This window comes from Lepidochelys kempii, chromosome 21 (assembly GCF_965140265.1).
Source record: "Lepidochelys kempii isolate rLepKem1 chromosome 21, rLepKem1.hap2, whole genome shotgun sequence".
NCBI lineage: Eukaryota > Metazoa > Chordata > Testudines > Cheloniidae > Lepidochelys > Lepidochelys kempii.
The window spans coordinates 13,163,333-13,188,714 of NC_133276.1; the positions used below are offsets into that span (position 1 = coordinate 13,163,333).

At 43.9% G+C, this 25,382-nt stretch overlaps 3 protein-coding genes across 14 annotated transcripts in view; 2 read left to right on the forward strand and 1 right to left on the reverse strand.

The window, feature by feature from the left end:
• The first annotated feature begins 1,988 nt into the window (after positions 1-1,988).
• On the forward strand, positions 1,989-6,189 carry LAMTOR5 (late endosomal/lysosomal adaptor, MAPK and MTOR activator 5). Its single transcript, XM_073320164.1, has 4 exons — positions 1,989-2,124; positions 3,265-3,326; positions 4,268-4,385; positions 5,818-6,189. The coding sequence occupies exons 1-4, from the start codon at positions 2,090-2,092 to the stop codon at positions 5,876-5,878; spliced, it is 276 nt and encodes a 91-aa protein (XP_073176265.1). The 5' UTR covers positions 1,989-2,089; the 3' UTR covers positions 5,879-6,189.
• RBM15 (RNA binding motif protein 15) overlaps positions 2,839-25,382 on the reverse strand; it is a 39,298-nt gene continuing 16,754 nt past the window's right edge. The window contains exons 4-6 of one of the 7 annotated variants that reach the window (XM_073320157.1): positions 9,311-21,004; positions 8,501-8,554; positions 2,839-6,245 (exon numbers count right to left, since the gene is read on the reverse strand). The gene's annotated coding sequence lies outside the window, so the exon portion shown is untranslated. Of the gene's footprint in view, positions 21,005-25,382 lie in introns of all 7 variants that reach the window. The other 6 variants (XM_073320158.1, XM_073320156.1, XM_073320155.1 and 3 more) reach the window with 6 other exon arrangements.
• On the forward strand, positions 6,294-23,689 carry SLC16A4 (solute carrier family 16 member 4). Of its 6 annotated transcripts, none has more exons than XR_012155834.1 (10): positions 8,235-9,063; positions 9,693-9,805; positions 11,793-11,925; positions 12,749-12,892; positions 13,550-13,711; positions 14,411-14,998; positions 15,914-16,125; positions 17,463-17,556; positions 21,427-21,637; positions 23,370-23,634. XR_012155834.1 is itself a non-coding variant. In XM_073320161.1 (10 exons), exons 3-10 carry the CDS (start codon positions 9,728-9,730, stop codon positions 21,576-21,578), a joined length of 1,563 nt encoding a protein of 520 aa, XP_073176262.1. In that variant the 5' UTR covers positions 8,235-9,063; positions 9,528-9,593; positions 9,693-9,727; the 3' UTR covers positions 21,579-23,669. The 6 variants fall into 6 exon arrangements, 4 of the variants coding, with proteins under 4 accessions (XP_073176261.1, XP_073176263.1, XP_073176262.1 ...); XM_073320161.1 differs by adding an exon at positions 9,528-9,593 and having other exon boundaries at positions 21,427-23,669; XR_012155833.1 differs by having other exon boundaries at positions 8,236-9,063; positions 21,427-22,317; positions 23,370-23,646.

The window sequence follows — 25,382 nt, forward strand, 5'->3', positions numbered from 1 at the left end:
GACTCACCGTTGTCCTGCTCCAGGGGTGGCCAACCTGAGCCTGAGGAGCCAGAATTTACCAATGTACATTGCTAAAGAGCCACAGGAATACGTCAGCAGCCCCCCATCAGCTCCCCCACCCCCCTCCCAGCGCCTCCCACCCACTGGCAGCCCCGCCCCCTCCCTCCCCGCACCTCCCGATCAGCTGCTTTGTGGCGTGCAGGAGGCTCTGGGGGGGAGTAGTGAGGGCACGGCAGGCTCAGGGGAGGGGGTGGGAAGGGGTGGAGTGGGGGCAGGGCTCGTGGCAGAGCCAGGGGTTGACCATTGAGGCCCGCCCCCCGGCACATGGGAAAGTTGGCACCTGGAGCTCCAGCCCCAGCGTCGGTGCCTAGACAAGGAGCCGCACAGTAACTCCTGAAGAGCCGCACGTGGCTCCGGAGCGACAGGCTGGCCACCCCTGTCCTGCACCGTGGGTCATCGCTTACACCAGTGGGCAGAAAACAAGACCATGCTGATCTGGGAGCCTTTTACCCCTGACTTCCAGCAGTATAAATGACAACACAAGGTGCAAAGTAACAGACACCGGCTTGGTGCAGGGTAGCTGTCACCTCAGCGCCTCCTGTTGGGACAAGCTGGAAGCGTCGTAGTTATGAACTCCCCCCCGCCCTCCATTCCCGGCAGCTGGGGAGGCTTGGATTGGAGTAGCTGTGGTTTCAGCCCTCAGGAGCCATGAACTCCCATGCGACCTGGAACCCAGTCTCTACACAGCGCTTAGCTCGCGTATGCGTATGCTTGTGCCGGCTGCTGGTCAGGTATTTTGTTTGGAAAGGCCTCTGCATACCGGATTTAGGTGTGCGGTTCCAGTCAGTGCGGTCTCCATTTGGATGCAAGTGTAATGCCCTCCAGGGGGGGAGTGAAGAGCGTCACACCTCAGGAGATGGGCTCCTCTATTCTATCGCTTACTGAAAACAAGTGTGTTAAAGTATTAAACACCTGCCATGTGCTGGTGTTAGAGCTCTTACACATGAGCTCAGGGGCCTAGAGGAGGAGCAGGCAACGGAACAGGGCCGGGCCTAGATTGGGCATCTGCCGTGGGATTTTTTTCATTCCAAATCAGACTACTCATCAAGCCCTGTCTCTCGCCGTAACCAACAGCTGATACCTTAGGGAAGTGGCTCACCTGGGGGCACTCAGAGATCTTCCAGAAGGAACTCAACTCATCTAGATCAGTGTTTCTCAACCGAGGGGGTGGCAGCCCCTGGGGGGGGCGGGGGGTGTCATGGGACAGGTTTAGGGGGGTTGCAAGTGCAGGGCTGGCAGCAGGGGGCAGCAAGCAGGGCAATTGCCTGAGGCCCCATGCCACCGGGGGCACGGCGAAGCTAAGTTACACGCTCGGGTGGTGGGCCCCGGGCTTCAAACGAGGCTCACAAGTGGAAAAACAAGCTCAGGTGTCACACGGAAATGTAAGTACAGTCGATGTATTTGACAGTGGTAGGGTTAAAAATGAGAAAAAAAACGTCGTTGTTCAGTACTAGTGGCTGTGAGACTTTTACATTTTGCGGTCTGATTTTGTACGCGAGGTGTTTCTAAGGGAGGTGGATCTTGGGGTTATGGGAGGGACAGCTCAGGGGGTTGAGCATTGGCAGGGTTGCGAGTTCAATCCCCGAGGGGGCCATTTAGGGATCTGGGGCAAAGATTGGGGACTGGTCCTGCTTTGAGCAGGGGGTGGGACTAGGTGACCTCCTGAGGCCCCCTCCACCCCTGATCGTCTCGGATTCGGTGAAAGGAGCGCAGGAGGGTGGAAAAGTCGGGGGTCAGGGCGCCACACCCCGCTGGCCTGCCGCAGCAGGAAGCCCTGCCCCGAGGCGGGCTCGAGCAGCCCGGGGCGCCCCGCCAGGGGGCGCTGAGAGCCGGCCGGCCGCGCTCCCGCCTCCCGAGCCCCGGTCGCGCGCCTGCAGAGCCGCCGCGCGCCTTGGAAAGTGTGACCCTCCTGAGCCGCCGTCCGGGAGCGCGACTCGCGTCGGTCGCGTGGGTGGGGCCGCGCAGGAAGGGCGGGCGGAAAAGGGAGAGACCGAGACCCCCCCCCCCCGGGACGGCGCAGCCGAGCAGCATGGAGGGGACGCTGGAGCAGCACCTGGAGGACACGTACGTGCCAGGGACCGGGGGCGGGGGGCTCACTGGGGGGAGGAGCGCTGGGGGGGGCGCTGGCTGGAGGGAGGGGAACGTGGGGAGCACTGGGGGGAGGAGCGCTGGGGCGGGGGGGGGCGCTGGCTGGAGGGAGGGGGAACGTGGGGAGCACTGGGGGCGGGGGGCTCACTGGGGGAGGAGCGCTGGGGCGGGGGGCGCTGGCTGGGGGGAGGGGAACGTGGGGAGCACTGGGGGGAGGAGCGCTGGGGCGGGGGGCGCTGGCTGGAGGGAGGGGAACGTGGGGAGCACTGGGGGCGGGGGGTGTATTGGCGGGGGGAGGAGGAACGCTGGGGTGGGGGGCATTGGTAGGGGGAGCCCTGGGGATGCCGGGGGCACTGGCGAGGGGAAGGAGGACTGTCGGAGGAGGGCTGGGGACACCTGATTGGTACTGGGAGGGGGGTTGGCAGGGGGTGGTTTGGGGACACCAGGGGTGGGGTGGATGCTGGGGTGGGGAGGGCAGAGCATTGGGGTTACTTGGATTGGGGGCATGTGTTGGGTAAGTGGGCACTGGCATAGGAAGGATCTGCAATGGGCATACCTGGGTAGGTATGAAGAGGGAGTGGTGGGGTGAGAATGATTTCTGGTTGGTAGGAAGTGGGGGTGATGATTTTATGGGGCACAGAGGGTAGGAATTTTTCAAGGGACTGGCAAGTGTTGCTCTTTTCTCCCCGGTAATTGAGAACCCTCTCTTCTTCCTTATCTCTCTTTTTTTCTCTCTCCTGCTTCCATGGAGCAGGGTTTCCTGTTGACAAAAATCCTTGAGCTTTTCTGCTCTCTTGCTCCAATGGAAGCAAACCCCCATTCTGAACAGGGGATTCTCAGTGAGGCTTACCCCATTGCCTAACTGAGCTGTCATCAAATTAACCAGCATTTCTAAATAATGAAATGCATTTTGCAGTTATGAAAGTTCCTGCTTTCCCTCCACCCTGAACTGTTTTGACACCGTTTCAAAGGGAGCTGTTGTCCTGTTATTGGGCTGAAAAGATGGCACTTCTTAAACTGTTTCAGATTTATGTGAGGCTCACACTGCGGTCTTGACTTCGTTTCTTTCCCCTCTAATACTTAAAAATTGCTGATCTCAGGTTTTGTCTTTATTAGAATGAAGAATCCCTCAATCGTTGGAGTCCTGTGCACAGATTCACAGGGCCTGAACCTTGGCTGTAAGTAACAAAGCAGCTGATTTGCTTCAGAAAATGGGCCCCTTTCCACTTTTGTGTTGTACCAGGAACGTTTTAATGTTGAAATATTGTACATGCTTTAAAATACACCCTAGAAAAATAAATCTGCTGTCTGCCAGCGTCGGGCATATCCCTGCAATTTCTGTTTAAAAACTCTCCATTTCTTACTCCTTTAAAATCCTGTGTTTTATTCTTGCTTTCTCCTGTCCCAATACTTGAAATATCAAAGTGTATGTGGTCTGCCTGCCTGCCTCTCTTTACCAGTGATTGCCAACTAACTCATTTAAAAAAAAAAAAACTAATCTATATAGGGGGAACAACTAGCCTTTGTTTCAATAATGAAATTATTTGTATTGCTGTAGCTAGGGCTCCTTGGTGCTATGGACCAAGTTCCAGTTTGTCCTAGCACACACAACAATCTAAGTATAAGACACAGCTGTTGCTGATTTGGTAACAAATATCATCTGATCACTGGCCATTTAATTAAAAGGTGGCTCAACATTTGGAATGAGGACCCCAAGAATGAATTGTAATTGTAAAGATTGCTGTTGACATAGGTATGTTGATGGGCTTATAGGTAAAATGATTAGCCTCTTATTTGAGTTAAAATTAAAAGAATGGGCTTGCCTGAAATAAGGCAGCATTGGAAACTGAATGTTAGGGTATGCTGCAAATATGACTATGTAAATCCACCAAAATCACAGTTGTGATGACCATATTTATCTGGGAAGGGTACAGATAACATGGTGGTGTACGCTGGCAGGGAAAACTCCTTTGAATGCTTTAGCAGTTATTGGGATAACCTGACAAATGGGTTAAATTAGGGCACACAGTTCAACTAAATTCTTGGGCTGGCTGGTTATGTAATTACTGCAAAGTAATGAGGGCTTTTCAGCTTACATAAAGACTTGTGTATTGTATAGGTCGTGGAACCCTTTCAGATGAACATGCAGGTGTGATCTCAGTTCTAGCCCAGCAGGCAGCCAAACTCACTTCAGATCCTACTGATGTTCCTGTTGTGTGTCTGGAGTCAGATAATGGGTGAGCATCTGGAGTTGTATGTCTATCATTCCCTTTTCTTTTTGGTTTGCCCTGTATCCTATCATTAGGATCTTCTGGGAATATTAGATCTTTAGAACAGCCTCTTTCACTTCAAGGTGGTTCTGCTCATGTGTCCCTGGTTACAATGACAGATATAAGGCTAGAAAGCTTCACCCCCAGTGGCACATATGGCAGCAACTCTAGGAAGGCCATTCTTGCCTTTCTCTGGAGCTTGAATGTGGATTACTTATTAAAATTGGGGCCCTAAGGCAATGGTGAATGTAACCTTATTTCTATACCTACTGCATGCTTTAAAAAGCAGAGAGGCTGCTGCCAGATAAGGATACAATGCTACCTATTAGTCATTCCTGCATCATGTTTGTAATGGCTACCTAAATAGACCTTACGATCCTGTTTTAATCCTCCTGAAAACTTTTCACAAAAGGGAGACCCGATTCCTAGGAATCTCCCCTACTTCAAGCTTTTGGAGTATGTGGAGGTGTTGGAGTTAGGTGAGAAGATTTGAGCCCAAACTTTTTCAGAGTAGGCAGAGATGGAAAATGGAGTCCTAGTCCTCTGTGCACAGGATCTAGTCCAGGGGTCTTGGCAACAATTTTTTTGGTGGCCTCAGTGTGGCCACAAACTCTTGCTGGTGGCCGCTATGACACCTTTTCCTAAAATTCCTAATTAACTTTAAGAAAAACAAATAAATATGCACGTATACATGTCCAAATCATAGTAATTTATGTATTTTTATTATTCAGTCTGTGAAAAACCATGTACAGTTGTCTGTGTTCTTTACTGGACCTAAACAGAAAAGAAACAAACAAATGTGCTTTGCATGTTCTTGGGGGGGTTTTTGTTTTTGCTTTTTTGGCTGCATTTTCTTTTCAGACTTGCTAGCTAGTAAGTCTGCATCTGTGAAAAGTAATATTTGTATGTTTATAATCACTTTTCACAACAGCAGCCTTGTTAGCTAGGAGGCAGTGAAAAGTGATATTAAACATGCAAATATTGCTTTTCACAATGGATTTACTCAGCCCTGGCAAAGGGTGGGGGGGGGGGGAAGGTAAATGAAGCTGTGGATAGGGAGGCAGTGGGGGTCCAGGAAGGCAGCAGAGGCCAGGGCATCGAGGGGGATGGAGTCTGCTGCCCCTGGGAAGGTGGGGAACATGAGTTCCCCACCTTCCTCTGGCTCCAGAGGGGGGCAGGACCCAACCCCTGCCAGCAGCCCTGTGGGAAAGGCTGTGGCTGAAGAAAAGCCCCTGGTGGCAGCATTTGAGAAATGCTGATCTAGTCAGTGCTTCCTCTCTGACAGCATGCAGCAGATACTAAACTTCTACTAGTGACCTGCAGATAAGCTGCAGTGTGAGAACTCTTCAGGACTGTAGTAGCTATAACTGTCTTGAACAATGGTTTCTGTTTGTTTCAGGAACATCATGATCCAGAAGCATGACAGCATCACTGTGGCAGTGCACAAAATGGCATCTTGACCTTTCATCCATCAGCTTGATTCTTTTCCACCCTTGGATCAACTCGTTGTTGGACTGATCTATTTCCTCTGCTGATCTAATACAGAAAGTGCTTGCAGAACTAAATTTGGGCCAATCTTAAATATGTGGTAGCTTCCCTCCTTATTTAAACTGGTACTGTACTTCAGTCAGGGTCTTTAACTTCCAGCACAGCCCAGAATTTACTGTCAAGCATGGAATGTGGTTTAACTGACCTTGCTTGTGTAATGATCAGATACCCTAATCTGTGGCCTTACTTGTTGAATTCAATAAATTATACATTATAAAACACACAGCTGACTCTGTAAGCTTCAGTTGAATGCTGGTTTGTCTGAAGCTCAGTGACTAACTATAGAGAGAGAGAGAGAGAGAGACTTTTTTAGATTCATCATCCTCCCCCTCCAACTAAGGTGGTCATCTTACAATAAAGATCCCTTGGACTTCCCAATGTCTCTCAAACATCAGGCAAGCTCTGATTTTTTTCTAAGATAAACAAGCAGAAAAGTTTACTCATGCAGGTTACATGTACACATCAAAGAAAGAGCCAAGCCCCATTAAGATTCTTTGTAGACACCTTTAATCCCATTGACTAAAAATACATACATTTATAAACAGTTTCCTTGTCTGTTACAAATGTCTTCGTTTAAAACTGAAGTTTTAAGTTTAAACTTCACTACTTAACGGGGTTTTGCTTCTTGGGTTACTGTTTTGACACTGGAAATGGATTTGTCAAGCTGTCAATTTCACATCAGGAGTCTCACACTTTAGCCCCTAATGATACTGTTAAAACAGCAAAGGCTGCAGGGGAAACATTGTTTAAAAAGCCCCTCCCTTGGTGTTCAAGTGGAAACATTTGTTTTAGGTATGGTAAAAGTTTACTTACAAAACCCAGATTTGAGGCCAAATTTGACCTGACTGTGTCCCAATTACTGAACCCATGGAGGTACACATATCTCTGCTGCATGATTTTAAATCAGTATAAGAAAGGTGGCTTTAGTTAGGTAGTGGTGGCCTCAGAGTGGATAATGTTGACATCAATCAATAATACTAGACCTAGTGATTCTTAGCATGCTATTAGCTGGAAAATGGTGCAACTGTTAGTCCTAAGTCTCCGAGCAATACAATCCCTGACAGGGACATGGCCAAAAGGATCCCTACTTTTCAGACTTCCTGTTTGACTGTTCCTTTTACATTCGGTACCCTCAGGCCTCCTGTAGTGCCAATGGGGACTAAGTAGTACTCTTACAGCTCTGTTGATTATGGTCTCTCTCCATTATAGCTTTGACCAATACCTCATCAAGTCTTTTGTAAGGAAGTGAAATGTCCAGTAGTTTAATTTTTCAAGTGATCAATCATAGCTACCAAACAATGCATTAAAGAAAGTACAGTATATTCTTAAACTGTCCAGGATGCATTAAGATCCTCTTAGTTTCATTCTTATTTGGAATGAATACATAGTTACTTAAGGGGAAAAGTTACATTCGCTGAGGAGTGGACACAGACAGCAGATGTATTCTCTCCCCCAGCCCTTCCATCAAACACCACATACTGAGAAAAGCTGTCAACTATCTGCTAGTAAGGTAAGTTGTCAGATTTTTCTTTAAATTCATTTTCATGTTTATAGGCTCTTGGCCCTTTGTACAGCTTGCTCTTTGCTGAGTGAGGGCTGTGGTATTTTGGAGGGGGTTTAAAACACATTAATGATAGTGAAACAGTTGCGGCTGCTTTGCCAAATCTGAGATCTGACAGGATCTGTGCTGGGGATCACAAGCTTTTGGTGTTCCAATTAAAATAGGGTGGGGCACCGAATCTTTACACAGCAGAGTGGATAACTGCGTAAGGTAGAGGAATAAAGCAGGCTGAGTATAGAGGAGATTGGGTAACACAGGAATACTATAGTCTAGGATTGTGGGGGCTGGTAAGCTTGCTCCCATTGTGTTTCTGTTCTCATGTAGCAGATTTCCTAAGCCACTTCCAATGGGAGCCTCTACAGCCAGAAGAACCTCCATGCTGCTGCACTGAAACTTATGCCACTCTTTCTGAAGTGACCTGAGCTGCTGCAGGAGAGCCTAGGATTGCAGATGAGGGCAGCAGGTCTCACCTGTGGCCACTGCTAATTAATAATCTCACTCACTGAGCTCTCCTCCCCTGTTTGCAGCACAAATCTGTCTGTGTATAGATCTCCACTGCAAAAAAGATGTTTTCCTTTGTTTAACAGTATGATATTACATGTTAGCTAGTCTACTGTAAAATCCTAGAGGAGACAATACATTACAAGATAACCAAGTAACATCAACATTTTATATTTATTTATATAGAGAGTTAGTATTCCGATAAGGTCTATCAGTGGTTGACCTTATCTGAATACTACAGTGCGTTGCCTCCACTAGGGTTTTACAGCAGGCTAGCTAATGCATGTTAGTTTCCCTGCAGTAAAAACACACCATTTTTGGCAGTGAAGACATTCCTTTAGCCTGGAAGCACTGGGGCAGGTGCCAAGCACCATGCCTCACAAGGGTCTCTAGGCAGTCCTTGTGTCAGGACTATACAAACATTCAATAACAGTGAATTAAGAAATAAGGAATATGATCTTCCTTATGCTACCTGATATACAGCAGGGAGGGAATCCTTCTGTCTCTGGTTCCCCATCTCTACCTGCTGTGATAGACACACACAAATTCAGATGTGGCTCCTGTACTGGAAGCTGGTTTTGTACACTGATGCCACCTACTGGGCAGCATGGTGACTAACAAGCAAAACCTCATGCCCACCCTCAAACCTTCCCTTGCAGTTTTTGGGCAGCACTCTAAGGACTCAAATTTCCTCCAAGCAGGATACTTTTAGCAAAGAGCTTCGAGCTTTATTTCCCCACCCTCAGTCTTGGGTAAGGGGTGGGGCTGAAATGCCTTGGATATGCTAATTACTTCCTGAGGGGAGGGATAAAGTCCAAAAGGCCCTGCACTTAAGGGGGCTTTTTTTTCCCTAGCTCTGCCTCCTTTGCTTCGTGGCTTCTTTTAGAAGAATGAGCCCTGTGTTCCCTAGTACAGAGAGGAATTAAGGAACAGACTTGAACTAACTCAGGAGGCTGTAGCTAGCCCCAACAAATGAAGACAGATTTTTCTTAAATCTTATTTTTGCAGCATCTTATGCTATGCATCATCCAGACGGTAAGAGAAAAGTTTTGGGTTACAATCCCGCTAACCCCCTTGCATGTCTCAGCTGTACTATGAGGCAAAACTCCTAGAGCAAACTCAGTAATGGACAGAAACCTCACAGATAAATGGTGGAGGAATAAAACAGCACAGAGGCAATGGGGTTGGGAAGAGGTTCAGAGGGGCACAGGCAGATGGTGAAGCAGGCTCCCTAGTTCTGGCACAGATTCAATGATGTATACGTACGCCAAAGGAAACTTACCTGAACATGCAGGAGTCTTCTTTACTTGGGGACAGCTATAGTCTAGAAAGGAGTAAAAGGGTGGGAGTTAGAAGACCTGAGTTCCATCTCCAGCTCTGCCACAGTGTGACTGTGCAAACTTAAGTGCCTCTTTCCCAAAGGTATAACCGCGCCTAACCAGCTTTAAAAAGCAACTTGTGATCTCTGACTAAAGGCAAAATATTGTCTCCCATGGCAGCAGCAGCAGAGGCTGGTGAACAGGAGGAAGGATAGATGGAAGCAAGTATCAGCTTTTGTTTTTAAAGTAGGTCAGTCCTGCAAAGTGAATCCTGAGTCTTGTTTCCCTAAAAGAGCCTGATCAGTAAGGTGAAGTGTGACTATTTCCTGAAATTCTCATTTTCAGGAGAAAGGAAGGGGGCAGAGAATCGGCCAACAGCAATGAAGGAGGAGGAGGAACAGCAACCCATAACTCCTGATGGAGGATGGGGATGGATGATAGTGCTTCACTTCTTTCTGGTAAGTAGAGAGAACCTTGTGGGACCCTCGGGAGTTAAGTCCTGGGAGGAAAGAGATGCTTTCACAGGTTGTGTTCTCACACAGAATGCTTCTTAGACAACAAAACCAGCATATGATGCACACAGTGTTGATTCTAACATGCTCATGGCAGAGACTAACATTGCGAAGGAGGGCTAGAGTCCTACTTTAATGAGTCTAGCACACTGGTCTCTAACTTTACACGTAGAGATTATGCTCACAGTGAAATGGGTAACTAGTTCTGAGAAAGGATTGATCTCTGTCCTTCATTAAAAAGCAGTTGGACTTGGTACTCTTTGCTTGTGACAGTTTCCTCTTCCCCTCCCTCCACCCCACAAGTCTCCAGAGGTACACATTGTCACTGTAAAGATCATACAGCTTTCCTATTACTTCTGGTAGCTTGATAACTATAGAGGAACCCAACTCCGGTCTCCTTCATGAGGCTCTGTGGGGAAAAAGGCCACGGATCCTCAGCTAGTGTAAATGCAGTTACATCAATTTACAGCAGCTGAGAATCTGGCAGGGATGGCATTTACCAGAGCTGTTTTTTAACCCGGTAAAATCACGTTTTTTACCAACTAGTTAGCCCCAGTTCAAAGTATTTTCTATTTTAAAAAACTGTTTCATTAATGTACACCACATTGCTTACCCTTAGTTACATATTCAAAGTGTGGTTCCATAAGGCAGAAGATTCTGAGATTAATTTAGGTTGTTCTACAAATACAAATTAAAACTGCAGTATACATAATACTAAACTTCAGAATGTCCGTATACATTTTGGTTAGGTATTTTCTCAAGGTAGTTATAGATGTCTTGACTCATTTATTTTCACATTTATATCTAGCAATTTGATAAGTTTTTTTGCAATCTATATTTTTTAGTAATTTTCATTAGTATTCTAACAACTTTATTTTTCCCAGTTTAAACTGGTATTTACCAGTGCTCTGTCCCAAACTAGTTTTTCCCAGGAAATTGCCAACCCTGGAATCTGGCTCACAGTCTGTATACAAGAATCAATTGCTAAGCGGCTGCAAAACAACAATGCATTTACCTGCAATTTGGACGTTAACATCAAGTAGTACATAGTTATTTCTATAAGCACATTTTGACCATGGATGTCAAAGCACTTGACAAGCTTGTTTAGCTAAGCCTCCAAGGTAGGGAGCCTTATATTACCCATATTTCAGAACATCACAGCTCAAAACAGCAATGCTATGAATAGAAGCTAGGCATCCTGACTCAAGTGTGTTCAGTATATTCTACTACCTGCTTATTTTCCAGTCAGCTACTGGAAAAAGAAAATTACGCAGCATGGCAGTTTCTGACTGGGAAATCTTTCCAATGCTCATGCCAAAAAGCCAATCAGCTCTGATCTGTCAATGACTACTGAGATTTCCAAGAATTAAAAAGCCACCCAAGTACTTATTAAATTACTGACAATAAGTGTTTAACTATTTCAAGATTTTTTCAGTCTCTAGTTTTTATAAGAACTAGTTATAGAAATATGCCAAATAGTGTTCAAAGGAATCTGAATTTTTAAACACATCTCAAGTGCAATGCCATTCTGGTCTCTTGTTGGAAAAATGTCCATATCGTGTAGGCTTTGCTCCAGTTAGAATGTGGGCACCACTGAGACCTAGTCACTGAAAGTCTCTCTCACAATCCTACCAGACAAATGTCCCAATTTCTGCCACTAAGCAATGCTACTAGATGGCTTAGAAAGCAGCAACGCTGTCCCATCCCAATATTGCACCTACTTGCAATAATGGGAGGAGGGAAAAGGAGTGTGTGTGTAATGTAATTTATAGGGGAGGAAAGGGAATTTTTTTCCTGACTCTAACTTGTCATCAGCTTTTCTCCCAATACATGAAGATTTGTCACAGTCCTGAGGAACAGGGAGAGGATATTGTGGCCAGGAATCTATTTCCAACTATGTGCAGCCTTTCACTTGTATCTGCTTTGGGTTTAGGTAAATGTGCTTGTGATGGGAATGCTGAAAACCTTTGGAATTTTCTTTGTGGTCTTTCAAGAAGAGGTGGGAGGCTCTTCAGAACAAATCAGTTGGATCGGCTCCATCATGTCCTCTCTTCGCTTCTCAGCAGGTCAGCAGGGATACGCAAGTTCAGAAAGTAGCAGAGGCCGGTCTACACGGTTTGAAGTTTACGTCCATTTGATCGCATTAAATAGCTGACATTAAATGACCTGCCAAACTCCTAGTGTCTACGTGACAAACTAGTGCAATTGGCACATTTGTTAGCACTCCTAGAGAGTCCAAAAATTAACTGGGCCTGGATGCTGAACAACCTTCCAGGGCTAGAGGGCAATCACTCCAAAGCAGGGTTCAGTAGCACTAAAAGAAGCTATCAGTAGTACTATCATACCGGTTCTTTGAAGACTTCCGTCTGAAGGACAGTGACCCTTGGCTGACTAGGGGGAAGTGCTCTTGTCTACACCAGCACTCTAGGGGAGCTGATCTGGTGGTGGTAGCCCAGGGAAATCTTTGAAGAAGAGGGTTTGCATAAACACAGCGTTTGACAAGTCACTGTGCTTCTCTGTACAGGATTGGCTATGCTAATCTGATCCATTTAGTGCAGTATCCTACCTCTAATACCCAGTTTTTCAAAATAAAGTAGTCTCTCTCCCACCACGAAATAATCCACCAATTTAACTGAGCACTGCTGTCTAAAGGGGGAAGGTTGAGGAAATCCTTCTTGACCATCTCCAAACAGGAGACTTGATTACCTTTCTCTCCACTATCCTACTTCATAGATCATAGCATGAGTGCTCCTTGCAGCTCTGATGGAATTCTCAGAGCAGGATCAGAGAATATCAAGACTACTATCCTAGATGTTGTTGTACCTTGAGCTATTGTGTTTTTCCTCTAGATCCTCCAACTGCTTACCTCACTACTGACTTATCTTCCAGGTCCACTGGTCACTATAGCCTGTGGGAAGCTGGGGGACCAGCTGACCTCCATCATTGGGGCAGGTCTAGTTAGCAGTGGTTGTCTGATCAGCACACAGGCCACTAGTATCTCCTTCCTGTGTGTGTCTATGGGACTGCTATTGGGTGAGTAACTTCCTACAGCTCACAAGTTTCGCTCTGGCTGCCTTTTTGCCACTTTCCTGAGTAATGAAAGCATTTACAAAAGTGCATCAGCAGATCCAGACAACTGTTAATCCACGTGGCTGCTTGATTATCCTATGGCTATTAGTGTATCACCCAAAGGCTGCAAAAAGAAGACAATTTCTTCCCTGCAGGCTTTACATTCAGGAATGCCTAATGACACTTCTGACTTACTACAGCCACTGTGTGAATTTCAGGTTGTTTTTTTTTAAACCGACTACATGTAGCAAAGCTTGGTTTTTTAAACACCACGGGTGAAATCCTGATCACTAAGGCCAGGATTTTGCCCCATGTACCTTGGAGAGCCACGCCACTGCATTTTACCTGGGTTCCCAGAAAGCACTATTGCCAGTCACCAATCCCTGCTACTCTTCATTGTTTCTAAACAGGCACAGCTTGGGCATTTCCTTGTGTGCGTCACATCCACTCTCCTGCCACATATAGCAAGGACTCTCTTGTCTTTACAATACAGCTGTTAGTTGAGGTGACTCATTGAGGGTAGGTCTTGAATTAGAAGTTCTGCTCCTCACTTGCATGAGATGAAAATTCCACTCCACAAGAGTCACTGCTTGGGCACTGACCTTCTTTCTTCTATTTCAGGGCTGGGCTTTGCTTGCTTGTATCAAGCAGCTGCTGTGATGACTGCCAGGTACTTTAAAAAGCGACTGGCTCTATCCAATGCAATTGCACGCTCAGGAATGGGACTGACATTTGTACTAGCACCTTTCACTCAACTTCTGATAGATTTTTATGGTTGGCAAGGTAAATTGGTTTTTACTTTTTCCACATTTCACCATCAGCACCAGGTACCTATCACTCAAGGTGACCTAGAAGGGATTGTTGTTTTAAAGATTGTGGGGTTGGTTTTTAGCACCTTCTGCTAGAGAGGCTAAGCTACTTTGACATATCAGGAATGGCAACTCTGGTTGTCTTAAATCTTTAAGAGATCCTTCTTCCAAAATGTAATCAGTCACTGAAGTTATATTGGTGTTAAACAGTGACTATAAATTCCTCTCTTATTTGCTAAACTTTCTTGCAATGTTGTACTTTCGCTGCTCATCGTGGAGTCTGCCAAATGAGACAGACTAATTTTTTTAAGAATAGTAGAGGAGAAAAAACACAGACCTTGAAACATATTTAGTTCTTTCCTTCCCCTTGTTTTAATTTATTAGGCAGGCAATGGGATGGAGAGTAGCTATGTTTCTTATCTGCTTCCCAGCTAGAGTCTGCTTTCTGTTTGACATGACATTGCTTATTCACAAGCAGGAAGGTGACTTCACCTCGGGAAGAAGTCTCACAGAAGGACTGATGCAAGACAAATACTGTTTTTCTTGCAACAGATAATTCCGTGTGTTCAGTATAAAAACAGAGCCAATTCTAAACACAAATGTTTGAGTGTATTGATCAGAGCATTATAGTGGGGGGAAAAACCACTTATCTTCCTTCCCCCTCTTCTCTCAGGTACCCTACTGATCTTTGGAGGGATCATGTTAAACCTTGTGCCTTCTAGTATGTTACTGCGACCTATCATCATCAAGAATCTCCAGGACTTTTCTGGTAGAAATGTAGACAGTGGATCATTAACACAAAGTAAACATCCAGCAACTCTTACAAGCCACCTAGATGAAATCAGTACCACAGAAACACAGTTTAATACTAGACTGGATTCTCCTATGCAAGATTCCACTGTCACAAACAGGCTCCAGGCAGCTGGAACATTAGGATCACTAGTTCCTGTGAACTCTGCTGGTCTGGAAGGGCCTGAGAGAGAAACCTCCAACTGCTGCTCTCCTGATGGAGGCAGTGACAGGGACTGTGGCTATAACCACCTTCCACTGCAAAAGGAATGGAATTCCCACTTATGGCCAGTTCCCAGCAGGCAGCCTCTTCTTGATTTCTCACTGCTGAAAGATCCCTTCTTCTGTATTTTTGCCTGGTCATTTTTATTCAGCCAACTGGCCTACTTCATTCCCACCTTTCACCTGGCAGCAAGAGCCAAAACCTTGGGCATAAATGGCATGGATGCCTCTTACCTCATTTCAGTGGCTGGTAGGTAAGAGTCTCCTAACCTTATTTTAAGAATATATTTGTATTAAAGAAATGTAATAACCCCCTGAGAGCAAAAAACAGTATAGCAGTCAGCCAATCCTGGCTGCTATTGTGACCTCTCCAACTGTTACATAAATGCAAACAAAGAATTTTACAGGCCTGCCTATTTTAAGTACAGCTGTTGTACATGAAGGCTGTCTACCTCAAAAATCAAACTTTTCTAGTTTGTGGTGTGAGTGAAGATATTAAACTTCAAAATATGCAAATAAGATAACATTAAGGAAAGTAGCTTCACTCTCAATCATTAGGTAAACTTTCTTTGTACAAAGAAAGGGCTCTGTAAAGTGAAATCAACATCCTTGGAATGTTATTTAGGGGCTACTTGGGCTAAAGAGGCAACTGATATAGATTAAGGACACTAGCAGGAATACAGGTAATGAATATTCAGTGGTAATCATCACTTTCCTGAATTTGAGACTAGTACATATAACATATCCAGAAGGTAATGTATATTTTATTAAAAGCGGCCCTGCACTTTTAAAAGTGTTCAATTTATGCGTCTTCATTATGGATTAAGGTGGGGTTTGGTTTTGTTTGATCAGGAATGCCAAGTTTGGTCATCTCTGATTTTGCTGGATGTCTTTGTACACGTCAGGTTTACTGTAACTCTCTCACCCTTTAGAGCATCCTCTCTGAACTCCAGATGCCTACTGGATGCTTACCAAGCACTGAACAATCTAAGAATCCCATTCTCCTCTCTTGTGATGTCATATCCTAAATGTAAAACATCAGCAGAATTTTCTTGACAAACACTTCACGCAAATGTTTTTGTAGATTATGAAGAATCAAGAGCCCAAAACCAATTTCTAAAAGATTTGGCTAGAGCCTTCACAAGAATTTTCTGTTTCTCTCTAGGGATTACAGAGACAGTCAGCCAATTGCTTTCTGGTTGGATTGCTGATCAGAACTGGATCAAGAAGTATCATTACCATAAGACTTACCTTATTCTGTGTGGCATCACTAACCTGCTGGGTCCTCTTGCCACATCCTTTCCATTACTTATGGTCTACACCATAAGCTTTGCCATATTCTGTGGTGGATACCTGGCTCTGCTGCTCCCTGTACTGGTGAGTAAAGGATCTCATCAAGAGGTAATACAGTAATGCTTTGCACTTCCAACTGAATATCTCAAACACCTGAAATCCTGTGGCCTGATTTTCAAGAGTGATGAACACCCACAGCTGCCACAGATTTCAGCCTGAGGGTTGTGTGCTCAGAACTCTCAAAAATCAAACCACTGGGGACCTTGTTAGTTTACTGCTTTTAGGATTACACAGTCATTTGCAGGCCAGACACAGCAGAGGCACAGTATTGGGCACCTCAATGTATTTCCAGTGACTTAACTCAATCACTTGGCTTCCCAAGTCCTGTCTCTCAATGCCATAGTTCCATCTTAGGTATTGCACTCTGTCCAGTAAAGACAATAAGAACACTAAACTTCATTCATTTGTAACATAAATCAAGATTAGTAAAATGAAGGGCCTGCATTGTGCAGAAGGTCAGACTACACTATCATAATGGTCCCTTCTGACCTTAGTCTGATTCTATGAATGCCTATGACCAGTTAAGGCAAACTGCAGTAGAATATTGCTGCATTTTCATGTAGCTATGTACCTGTACAAATCTTGCTTGTGCATCACATCCCAAGAGAGTGAGTTTAAAATATCTTCAAAGACAAAGATTACTAATTTCAAATGTTTGTACAGCCAAGGGCTAGAAATGCATCAAGCATCCTAATGTCAATTTTGGGTTTAATTCTGTATGGACAAACTCTTTTCAAACTTTAACAGAGTGAAGAGGAGACTCCCCAGAGAAACACTTTTCATTCTAATGTGTCTGTACATTGTATAAAGTACACGTCTAACGCAACCTGATACAACGTGGGTTCACATACAGCGCAGTAAAACTCCAACACACTGCTCTGAGCAGAATATTAAAGGGGTGGTCAGGGGCTTCCCCCCCAGGATCTGGGAGGCAGGAGCTGTGGGGACTTTTGGGGGTCCCACAGTGGCCTGGGGGATTAGCGGGGTAACAGGAGCAGCCTGCTCCACTTCCCTTGCCCCAGCTGTGTTGCTCAGGGGAGGGATCCCACCTCACTCACCAGCAGCAGTGGAAGCTGAGCAGCCCAGCCCCAGCCAGGTGAGCGCGGAGGGCGTCCTTTCCCCCAACCTTCCCGCAGTCACCAGCAACAGGAAGCGGTGGAGTGGAGCAGGCAGGGGGTGTGGATAGGGGTCAGAGCAGGGGGGTTGGGGTGATTAGAGAGAGGTGGTCAGAGAACAAGGGGGGGCAAAGCAAGTTCAATACAGTGCGGTCTCACCTATAACACGGTGAGATTTTTGTGTCTCCCGGAGACCGTGTTATATCGGGGTAGAGGTGTAATAATTATTTCTGGTTCCATAAACAGGTAGATCTTGTAGGTGTCCCCAGACTCCACAGTTCTTTAGGATTTGCCTCATTCTTTGCTGGGATAGCAGCCATCGCTGGACCTCCTATAGCAGGTAACATATAAGCAATATTTTCCCTCTATTCTCTTGATAGAAAATACTTAGTTCTTCTCTAGCATCAAAGTACTTACTAGGAAACATTTGAGAGCCAAGGTGAAAGGTAGTTAAGATGACACTTTTCTTCAAAAGGTAAAACTAATTCCTAACAAAAGCTGTAACTTGCAAGTGAATGAGTTAATGGTGGTAAAACATAGAGCATTTTCTTTAGCTCTGACCCTCCCTTCAGAAGAAGAATTGTATTCATCTAAAGAAGAGTAAAAAACTGACTTTACCAGACTCAAACTGTTATTTCAGTTTAACTTGATGCTGAAGGGGTGATGTGGTCCCAGCAGCATGAGGGGAAGGTGCTATATTTGCAGTGCTTTGCATAGAACAGAGGGGACCGAAATGGTTCTAGCTGTCATCTCCTGACTTGACTAAGGATTCAAAATCTTCTCTGCTAAACAGCTTACATAGGCTCAAATATAAGCCTTCCCCCTCCCCTCCCCAAAATACCATCTTATTCTATATATAGTGTGGGGCACATTTTGGGTGCTATATTGAATATTTTTATTAAAGTCAGATATTTCTTTATCCACTTAAATTGAGGGGGAATTGGCATGTTTCATGCACCTCTGCCCAAGGCAAAGCCTGTCCTTCACTGAACCTTTCACCTTACCTTCATATCTGGATGTGGGATCAGTATGTTCAGTTATCCCCAGGCTAGTGTTTTACAGTGTATGGATAAAACTGCCAGGTCAAATACCAGTGAGTGAATGGCATTAGGTCATCTATCTTGTTCCTTGTATGTATCCCCACCCAATAATCTGCTTCATTCCAAGTCTGCCTCAAGTACCTTATGTGGGGAATTACTTCACTTTGTATTTTCTTTGGTCTACGCATCATACATGGCGATTGCACTTTCAGCTGCTTGTAACATATCCACTAATTGGTGATGTCTCCTTTATTTCTAATTTTTTATAAACACTAACCATTAATAGTTTATTTTGGGGGGGCAGGGGAGTGCGAGAGGAGGGTGCAGGCTATTCATATGGCAGCTCCTGGCAGTCCACGTCCTGCCAATACAGCTGAGATGGGAAAGGGCCAGCAATAGGAGGGAGAGGAAACCAGGCAGAGGAACGAAGCAATCTAATTTTTCCCGCCCCCTCAATTGTGTGTCCCATAAAAGGGAAGGGAAGATTTTTGGGGGGAGGGAGAAAGATAGCTCAGTGGTTTGAGCATTGGCCTGCTAAACCCAGGGTTGTGAGTTCAATCCTTGAGGGGGCCATTTAGGGACTGGTCCTGCTTTGAGCAGGAGGTTGGACTAGATGACCACCTGAGGTTCCTTCCAGCCCTGATATTCTATGATTCTATAGGATCAAGCACATGATTGTATGTTCAGGGTACAATCCTATGATCTAAGATTTTCCCTTGAAATCAAACCACCCTATGCTAAAAAACTTGCTCCTTGCACTTCACACTGGAAGTGAATTCTGGTGAAAATGAATGAGGCTTGTTACTGCTATTAAAGATGGGTCTAGGGTTTCTCTTCCTGTGATTAAATGAATTATTCCTAACTTATCTACAGTACTGAAGGTTAATTTAAAAATTTCCATAAACTCAAAGCATCTACTACTCCTAGTACACTATACACAACACCAAGAAGAGGTGAAGGATGCATATTTTACACAACAAAACAAAAAACCTATCAAAACAAATACTAGAAAAAGAGCTACTTACCTGAAAGACTCATTTCCCAATTCTTACTTCTAGATCCAAAAGTCAAAAGCAGTGGTTGAACACCCAGAGCTAAAAAGTCTGATGCCTCACCAGCAAGTAGGGACCACTTACCTGCTCATCATACAAGGGACACCTGTTTAAGCGGTGAAAACTTCTGACATTCTAGAAACAAAACTAAAGATAACACAGGAGAACAAAACAGGCTGATTCTTAGAGGCACAAACAAGCATAGGAAGAGAACCATGTTAAGCTTCGCAGGAACAATACAAACCAACTACCATGCTTTTAACAAAAAAGTTACAATTCAAAGCAAAAAGCCACTTTGCAGCAAGAGAGCACAACAGGCACCTCCAGCTCCATGACTGGTGATAAAAGGCATGATAGCTATACTTAAACGTATAGCAAAGGCATATGCTGTGAGGGGTTAGAGCGTTAAGTTACAGAGGAAGGATTTATCAGCGCTACTTACGTTTAGAGCAAAGATGCTTTTCGAGATTTCCACAGGAAACTTTGCATCCCCTTTAGTTTCTCTCCAATTCACAGACTAATCACCTGCAATCTGCTTTCTCCAGTCAGTAAGCAAAAAGAGAAACCATTAAGATAGCTCTCTGTGATCAAAGCCTCTCAGATGTATGTGCTGCAGAATGTACTGTAATGCCAGCTGGTAAGAGGTGGTAGGCAGGCACCACCTACTGATGAATTTGAAATCAGCTGAGTTGCAGAGAAAACATGAATGTGTGTTCTTTCCTTTACGTAAGTAGGTATTTTTCAGTAAGCTCTACCCATAATGGGTTTAAAAACTGGAGCTCATGTCATTTCATTCTGGACATCTTAATCCCATGATTCCAGAGTTTAAAGTAACCCACCCATCTAACAGGTTTCAGAGTAGCAGCCGTGTTAGTCTGTATCCGCAGAAAGAAAAGGAGTACTTGTGGCACCTGAGAGACTCAAATCTGTTAGTCTTTAAGGTCCCACAAGTACTCCTTTTCTTTCCACCCAACTTTTGTACAGCAAGCTTCTGTACAATATGAAGTCACCACATCCTATGAAATAAAGTATTTATCTCATCCCATTAGATTACAGATAACATCATTTAAAACCTACAAGTTCAGGAAGGGCCCAAACAATATCCCTGAGAAAATGAGACAAGATGTCACTGTAGTGAAGTGATGATGCAGGGAATTGAAATATCCCAATTAGTTAACTTGAGTTCAGAGCAGCAGTTAGTGAGATGCAACTACAGGCTCATAAGCGCCTATTAGCCTTCATCTCTTAACATGGCCATTAAAAACCTTAATTACATTTAAAAATGATTTTTCCCCTCTTCATATTTTCCTATTTTTATTCACGTCTAAATTTGAGAAATTATTTTTCTATTACTGTCTAGGCTCTCCCCCCACAGACAGAACCACCAATTAAAACAGCCATGTGGCTAAGGAAAAGTAGGGGCTCTTACATATTTCTTCCAGATTGGAGACTAGTTTTAGAACCTCTGATATACTGGGCCATATCCTGAACTGGAGTAACTCCACTGGCTTCCATGGGTCTGGCTCATCAAGTCTTCATGTTATCAACATGCTTTGTATATCCAAGTGTCTGTCTACACTGCAATCAGAGGTGTGACTGCAGCACATGCAGACATAGCTTGAGCAGTGGCAACACAAGGATGTCACGGTATTCACCAGCAGTGGCTTTTACCAAGTTAAATAATGTTTTGTACCACCTGTGGAAAAAACTAGTTAGTCCCATTTAAAGTATTCTCTATTTTAAAAACTCTTTAATTAATACACACCACATTCCACTTTGATTCAATAGATTCAGAGATTGATTTAGGGTTGTACAAATAAAACAAACCTGCAGTAGGCATAATGCTAATATGTAATCTAATACTGAGCATTGGAATGTCTGGAATGCATCCAATGAAGTGAGCTGTAGCTCACAAAAGCTTATGTTCAAATAAATTGGTTAGTCTCTAAGGTGCCACAAGTCCTCCTTTTCTTTTTGTACGCATTATGGTTCAGTATTTTCTCAATGAAGTTATGAGTCATAGCTCATTTCAGTTTTCAATGTTAGTAAACCTTCCAGGGTGTAATAATATGTGGGAAAGTCCAGCAGCTTTAATAACTGAACCCTCATCCATTGCAGGTTGGCTGTATGACTACACTCAGACATATGCCTGCTCCTTTTTCTTTGCTGGAACCTGTTATCTCATCGCACCCATTTCCTTCTTCTTTGAGCCTTCAGCCCATAAGTGGAAGCTACGGAAAGAAGCGGAGTTGAACAAAGTGAGCACTTAGTGGCGAGGCTCTGCTGCAGTTGAAAGAAAAGAAGCCTGCCTTCAGTATATGATCAGAAGGTGATAATTAGGACAGACTTTTCACTAATAAATAAAACATGGCAGAAAAATGAAAACTGACATTTGTCGCAACAAAAGACTCAAATGATCTTATTGTCCATAAATGTTACTTCATGAGCAAGTGGTGTTTAAGATCAAGATGAGCCCAGCAAGATATGCATTTTGGCTAAGACTTTTTAGTTCCTAAAATATCCTCAGTTTGCCATGAAGTCTAGTCATCGCTTAAAACAACTTCACAGCTTCTGTTCTTCCCCCAGTGTACGTTATCTCATATGTTTAACATGATTAGTAAGAGCCTTTGTATTAGGTAATTCATTTCTGCTTTTCCAGCTTGCTTAGCCAGTGTCCTTAGCCTGAAGGGTTATCTAAACCCAGTCAGCCCAATATATGGAGTTAAAAACTGACTCACCTTTCAACATAAAGCAGATGAGACACTCAAAAGTGCTAAAACATAGAGGATCTTGTTAATTAGGTTAAAAATAACTGGAATAATGATCCGGGGAAGAGAGTGCACTAAAGAGGATTAAATTTAAGCTTCAGTGAAACAAAGATGGAGTCCACAAAAACCGGTTTTTCTGCACCAAGAAAACATTGTGACTGCTAAAAGTTCTCCTGACCATTGGCATGGTACATCTTTGTTAACACACAGGATGGAACCAAAAGTAATTTAATTAAAGAAGGTACTATGATATGATAAAGTTAAATTCAATCTTCTTTTCATACAATATAACCAATTATTTGATGTGCTGGGTATATTTTCATTAAAAATTTAACAGCACAACTGAAATTCTTGAGTTGGAAAAAAAACCTAGAAAAGGAACGGGACAAGAAAAGAGACCCTTCTGATACAGAGAATGGGGAAACCAGCAACTCACTTCTAGCCCCATAAGTTATCATACTCCCGTATAATGCAAAAGGGAAGGTATACTAGGTCAGATGGTCTTTTCCTGTTATTTGTATAATAGTCCCCGAGGCCCAATCCAGACTGTACTTGACACTGGGCAAATGACTTAAGATAATTTTTGGTCCAAAGATTTTACTATCAAAACAGAAAAAAAATGGGTGGGAGGTACAGAGGTGAACACATTTGCTCAGCATTACACAGAAGGTAAGCAGCAAGCTACAACCAGAACCCAGGTCTCTGGGCTACCCAGTTGGGTGCATTGTGTACCAGGCCACGCTGCCTAATGTGTCATACAATAGCAGGTTTAAAGGACTGCAAGGCAGATACCAAAGGCTCCTCCGATCTCCACATCCCTCCAAGTGACTGGGGCATGCACACACTACATGCAGCTGTCGGAGCCAAGGCAAAAATTTTAGCTTAACCTTATCTGGTTGGGCCTACGTATTAAATGAGTCTCCAGATAGTCTTATTTTACATTCCATACAGAAATAGAAAAAAAAACAAAAAACTGGAAGGATTAAGAGGTGTGTGCGCATTGCAGGGAATATATTCTTACTTTCTCCTAATGATAGAGAAATTGAATATTCTCTGAATATTCCCAGAAAGGGAAAAAACTCTAGATATCTGTGTATGTGCTCTAAGGGGGGAGCGTGGTGGGGGATTTCTCTTAACTTATAGCAATCAGTGCAGCTCTTTCCACACAAGCAAGCATCACTATCGTTAAACATCTAATTCCATTTATGCCCCAAAATATCGTTAGTATCCTTAAATATTTGGGAATATTGTATTTCTGTTCTCACTTAGCCTCCACTCTTTGTGTTTATCTAGACACTTCACACCAGTTTGAAGGTAGCAGAACAAGAATGTTTAAAGTGATCTCTGAAGGGCAAGACCTAATACAGCAGCTTTAGCTTTCTTCACACTGCAGTGACTTCAAGCTTTGCAATATCTATCACCAGCTATTTGAACACTTATTAATTTTCTGGAATCTGCAGTATTTTTAAATGAAAATTATTTTGGTCAATGGCACAATCCATTTTCTACCATTAAAAGAATTTTCCATTACAGAAACCTCTCTTTAACATGTAATTTCAAGTATGAAAGCAAGTGGTGTATATTTAATAAAAAAAACTACTGAACATTACAAGTTTATTAAGGATCTAAGACATTGCTGAAGGCAAGAAGATTCACGTAAGGATAATGGGCTAAATTCAGCCCTCATCTAACTCCACTGATTTCAAAGAAAATCTGTGCCTGCTTATAGCAGGGAAAAATTTGGCTTTAAATCTGCAAAATTTGTCAAGTATAAATATTAAGGTACCTGATTTTTCAAAGATTCAGAGCACTCATAGTTTCAAATAATTTCAATGGAAAATGAGGCAATGAACACCTCTTATAGTCAGTCCATTAATCTCTAACTGTAGCATCAAATGTTACCCTAGGATTTGGGTGTGTGAACTAACTCTTAAATCCATGACACAAGACATATGCACTAGACAGGGATTTCTAAGGGTCCTCTTTCAACTCAATGCGGTTCTAACAACATGTTCAAGGCAAGGAAATTCTCTTAAAGATAGTGGGTCAAGTTCAGCTCTCAACTAACTCTGCTGATTTCAAAGAAACTGTGCGTGCTGAAAGAGAACACCTCAATGAGTTAAATAGGCTTCAAAATCTTTTTTAAAGAACAAGAGCAGGTATTTTGTGGGTTACTCCTAGGTTATGTCTACACTAGCAGCACTTTGATGGTATAACTACACTGGTAGATTATACCAGCAAAGCTCTCTTAGTGAGGATGCAGTTTATAACAGCAGAACTGCCCTTTTGCTAGTATAGCTTATTTTCCTCAAGGGGGCTGGGATAATTTAAAATCAGCAAGAATTCAGTTTGCCAGTATAACTGTGTCTACACTAGGGGCTTTTGCCAGCACAGCTATGATGGTAACAAATCACTCCTCATCAAATCCCTGACCAGCACAGCTATGCCATCAAGATTTTGTTGTGTAGACCTGACCTCAGATTAACATTTTGGGACAGATGCTTTTGTCTCAATTTTCAAAGTGCCTGAGATTCTATATGTCTATAAAATTGCATATTAGAAATGTGTTAAAAACAGAGCCAACTGTCTTGGACAGGGCTGAAGACTTTTTAACACCTACTCATCTGAGGCCCAAGCACACTAGCCTGGATGAAGAACACCTAGACTGCCATATACCTTTATCTTCACTATGATTCTGTGAACGCCAGGCAAGACTAGTGTGGCAGCTGTGTAGCAGCACTCACTAATGCCAGTGGGAGGAGAGGTAGATACGGAGGGTAGGGATAGGATACAGAGGGACCTAGACAAATTAGAGGATTGGGCCAAAAGAAATCTGAGGAGGTTCAACAAGGACAAGTGCAGAGTCCTGCACTTAGGATGGAAGAATCCCATGCACCGAATGGCTAGGCAGCAGTCCTGCAGAAAAGGACCTATGGGTTACAGTGGATGAGAAGCTGGATATGAGTCAACAGTGTGCCCTTGTTGCCAAGAAGGCTAACAGCTTTTTGGGCTGTATAAGTAAGGGCACTGCTAGCAGATCAAGGGACGTGATCATTCCCCTCTATTTGAGATTAGCGAGGCCTCATCTGGAGTACTGCGTCCAGTTTTGGGCCCCACACCACAAGAAGGACGTGGGAAAATTGGAAAGCATCCCGCGGAGGGCAACAAAAATTATTAGAGGAGAGGCTGAGAGAACTGGGATTGTTTAGTCTGCAGAAGAATGAGGGGGAATTTGATAGCTGCTTTCAACTACCTGAAAGGTGGTTCCAAAGAGGATGGATCTCAACTGTTCTCAGTGGTACCAGA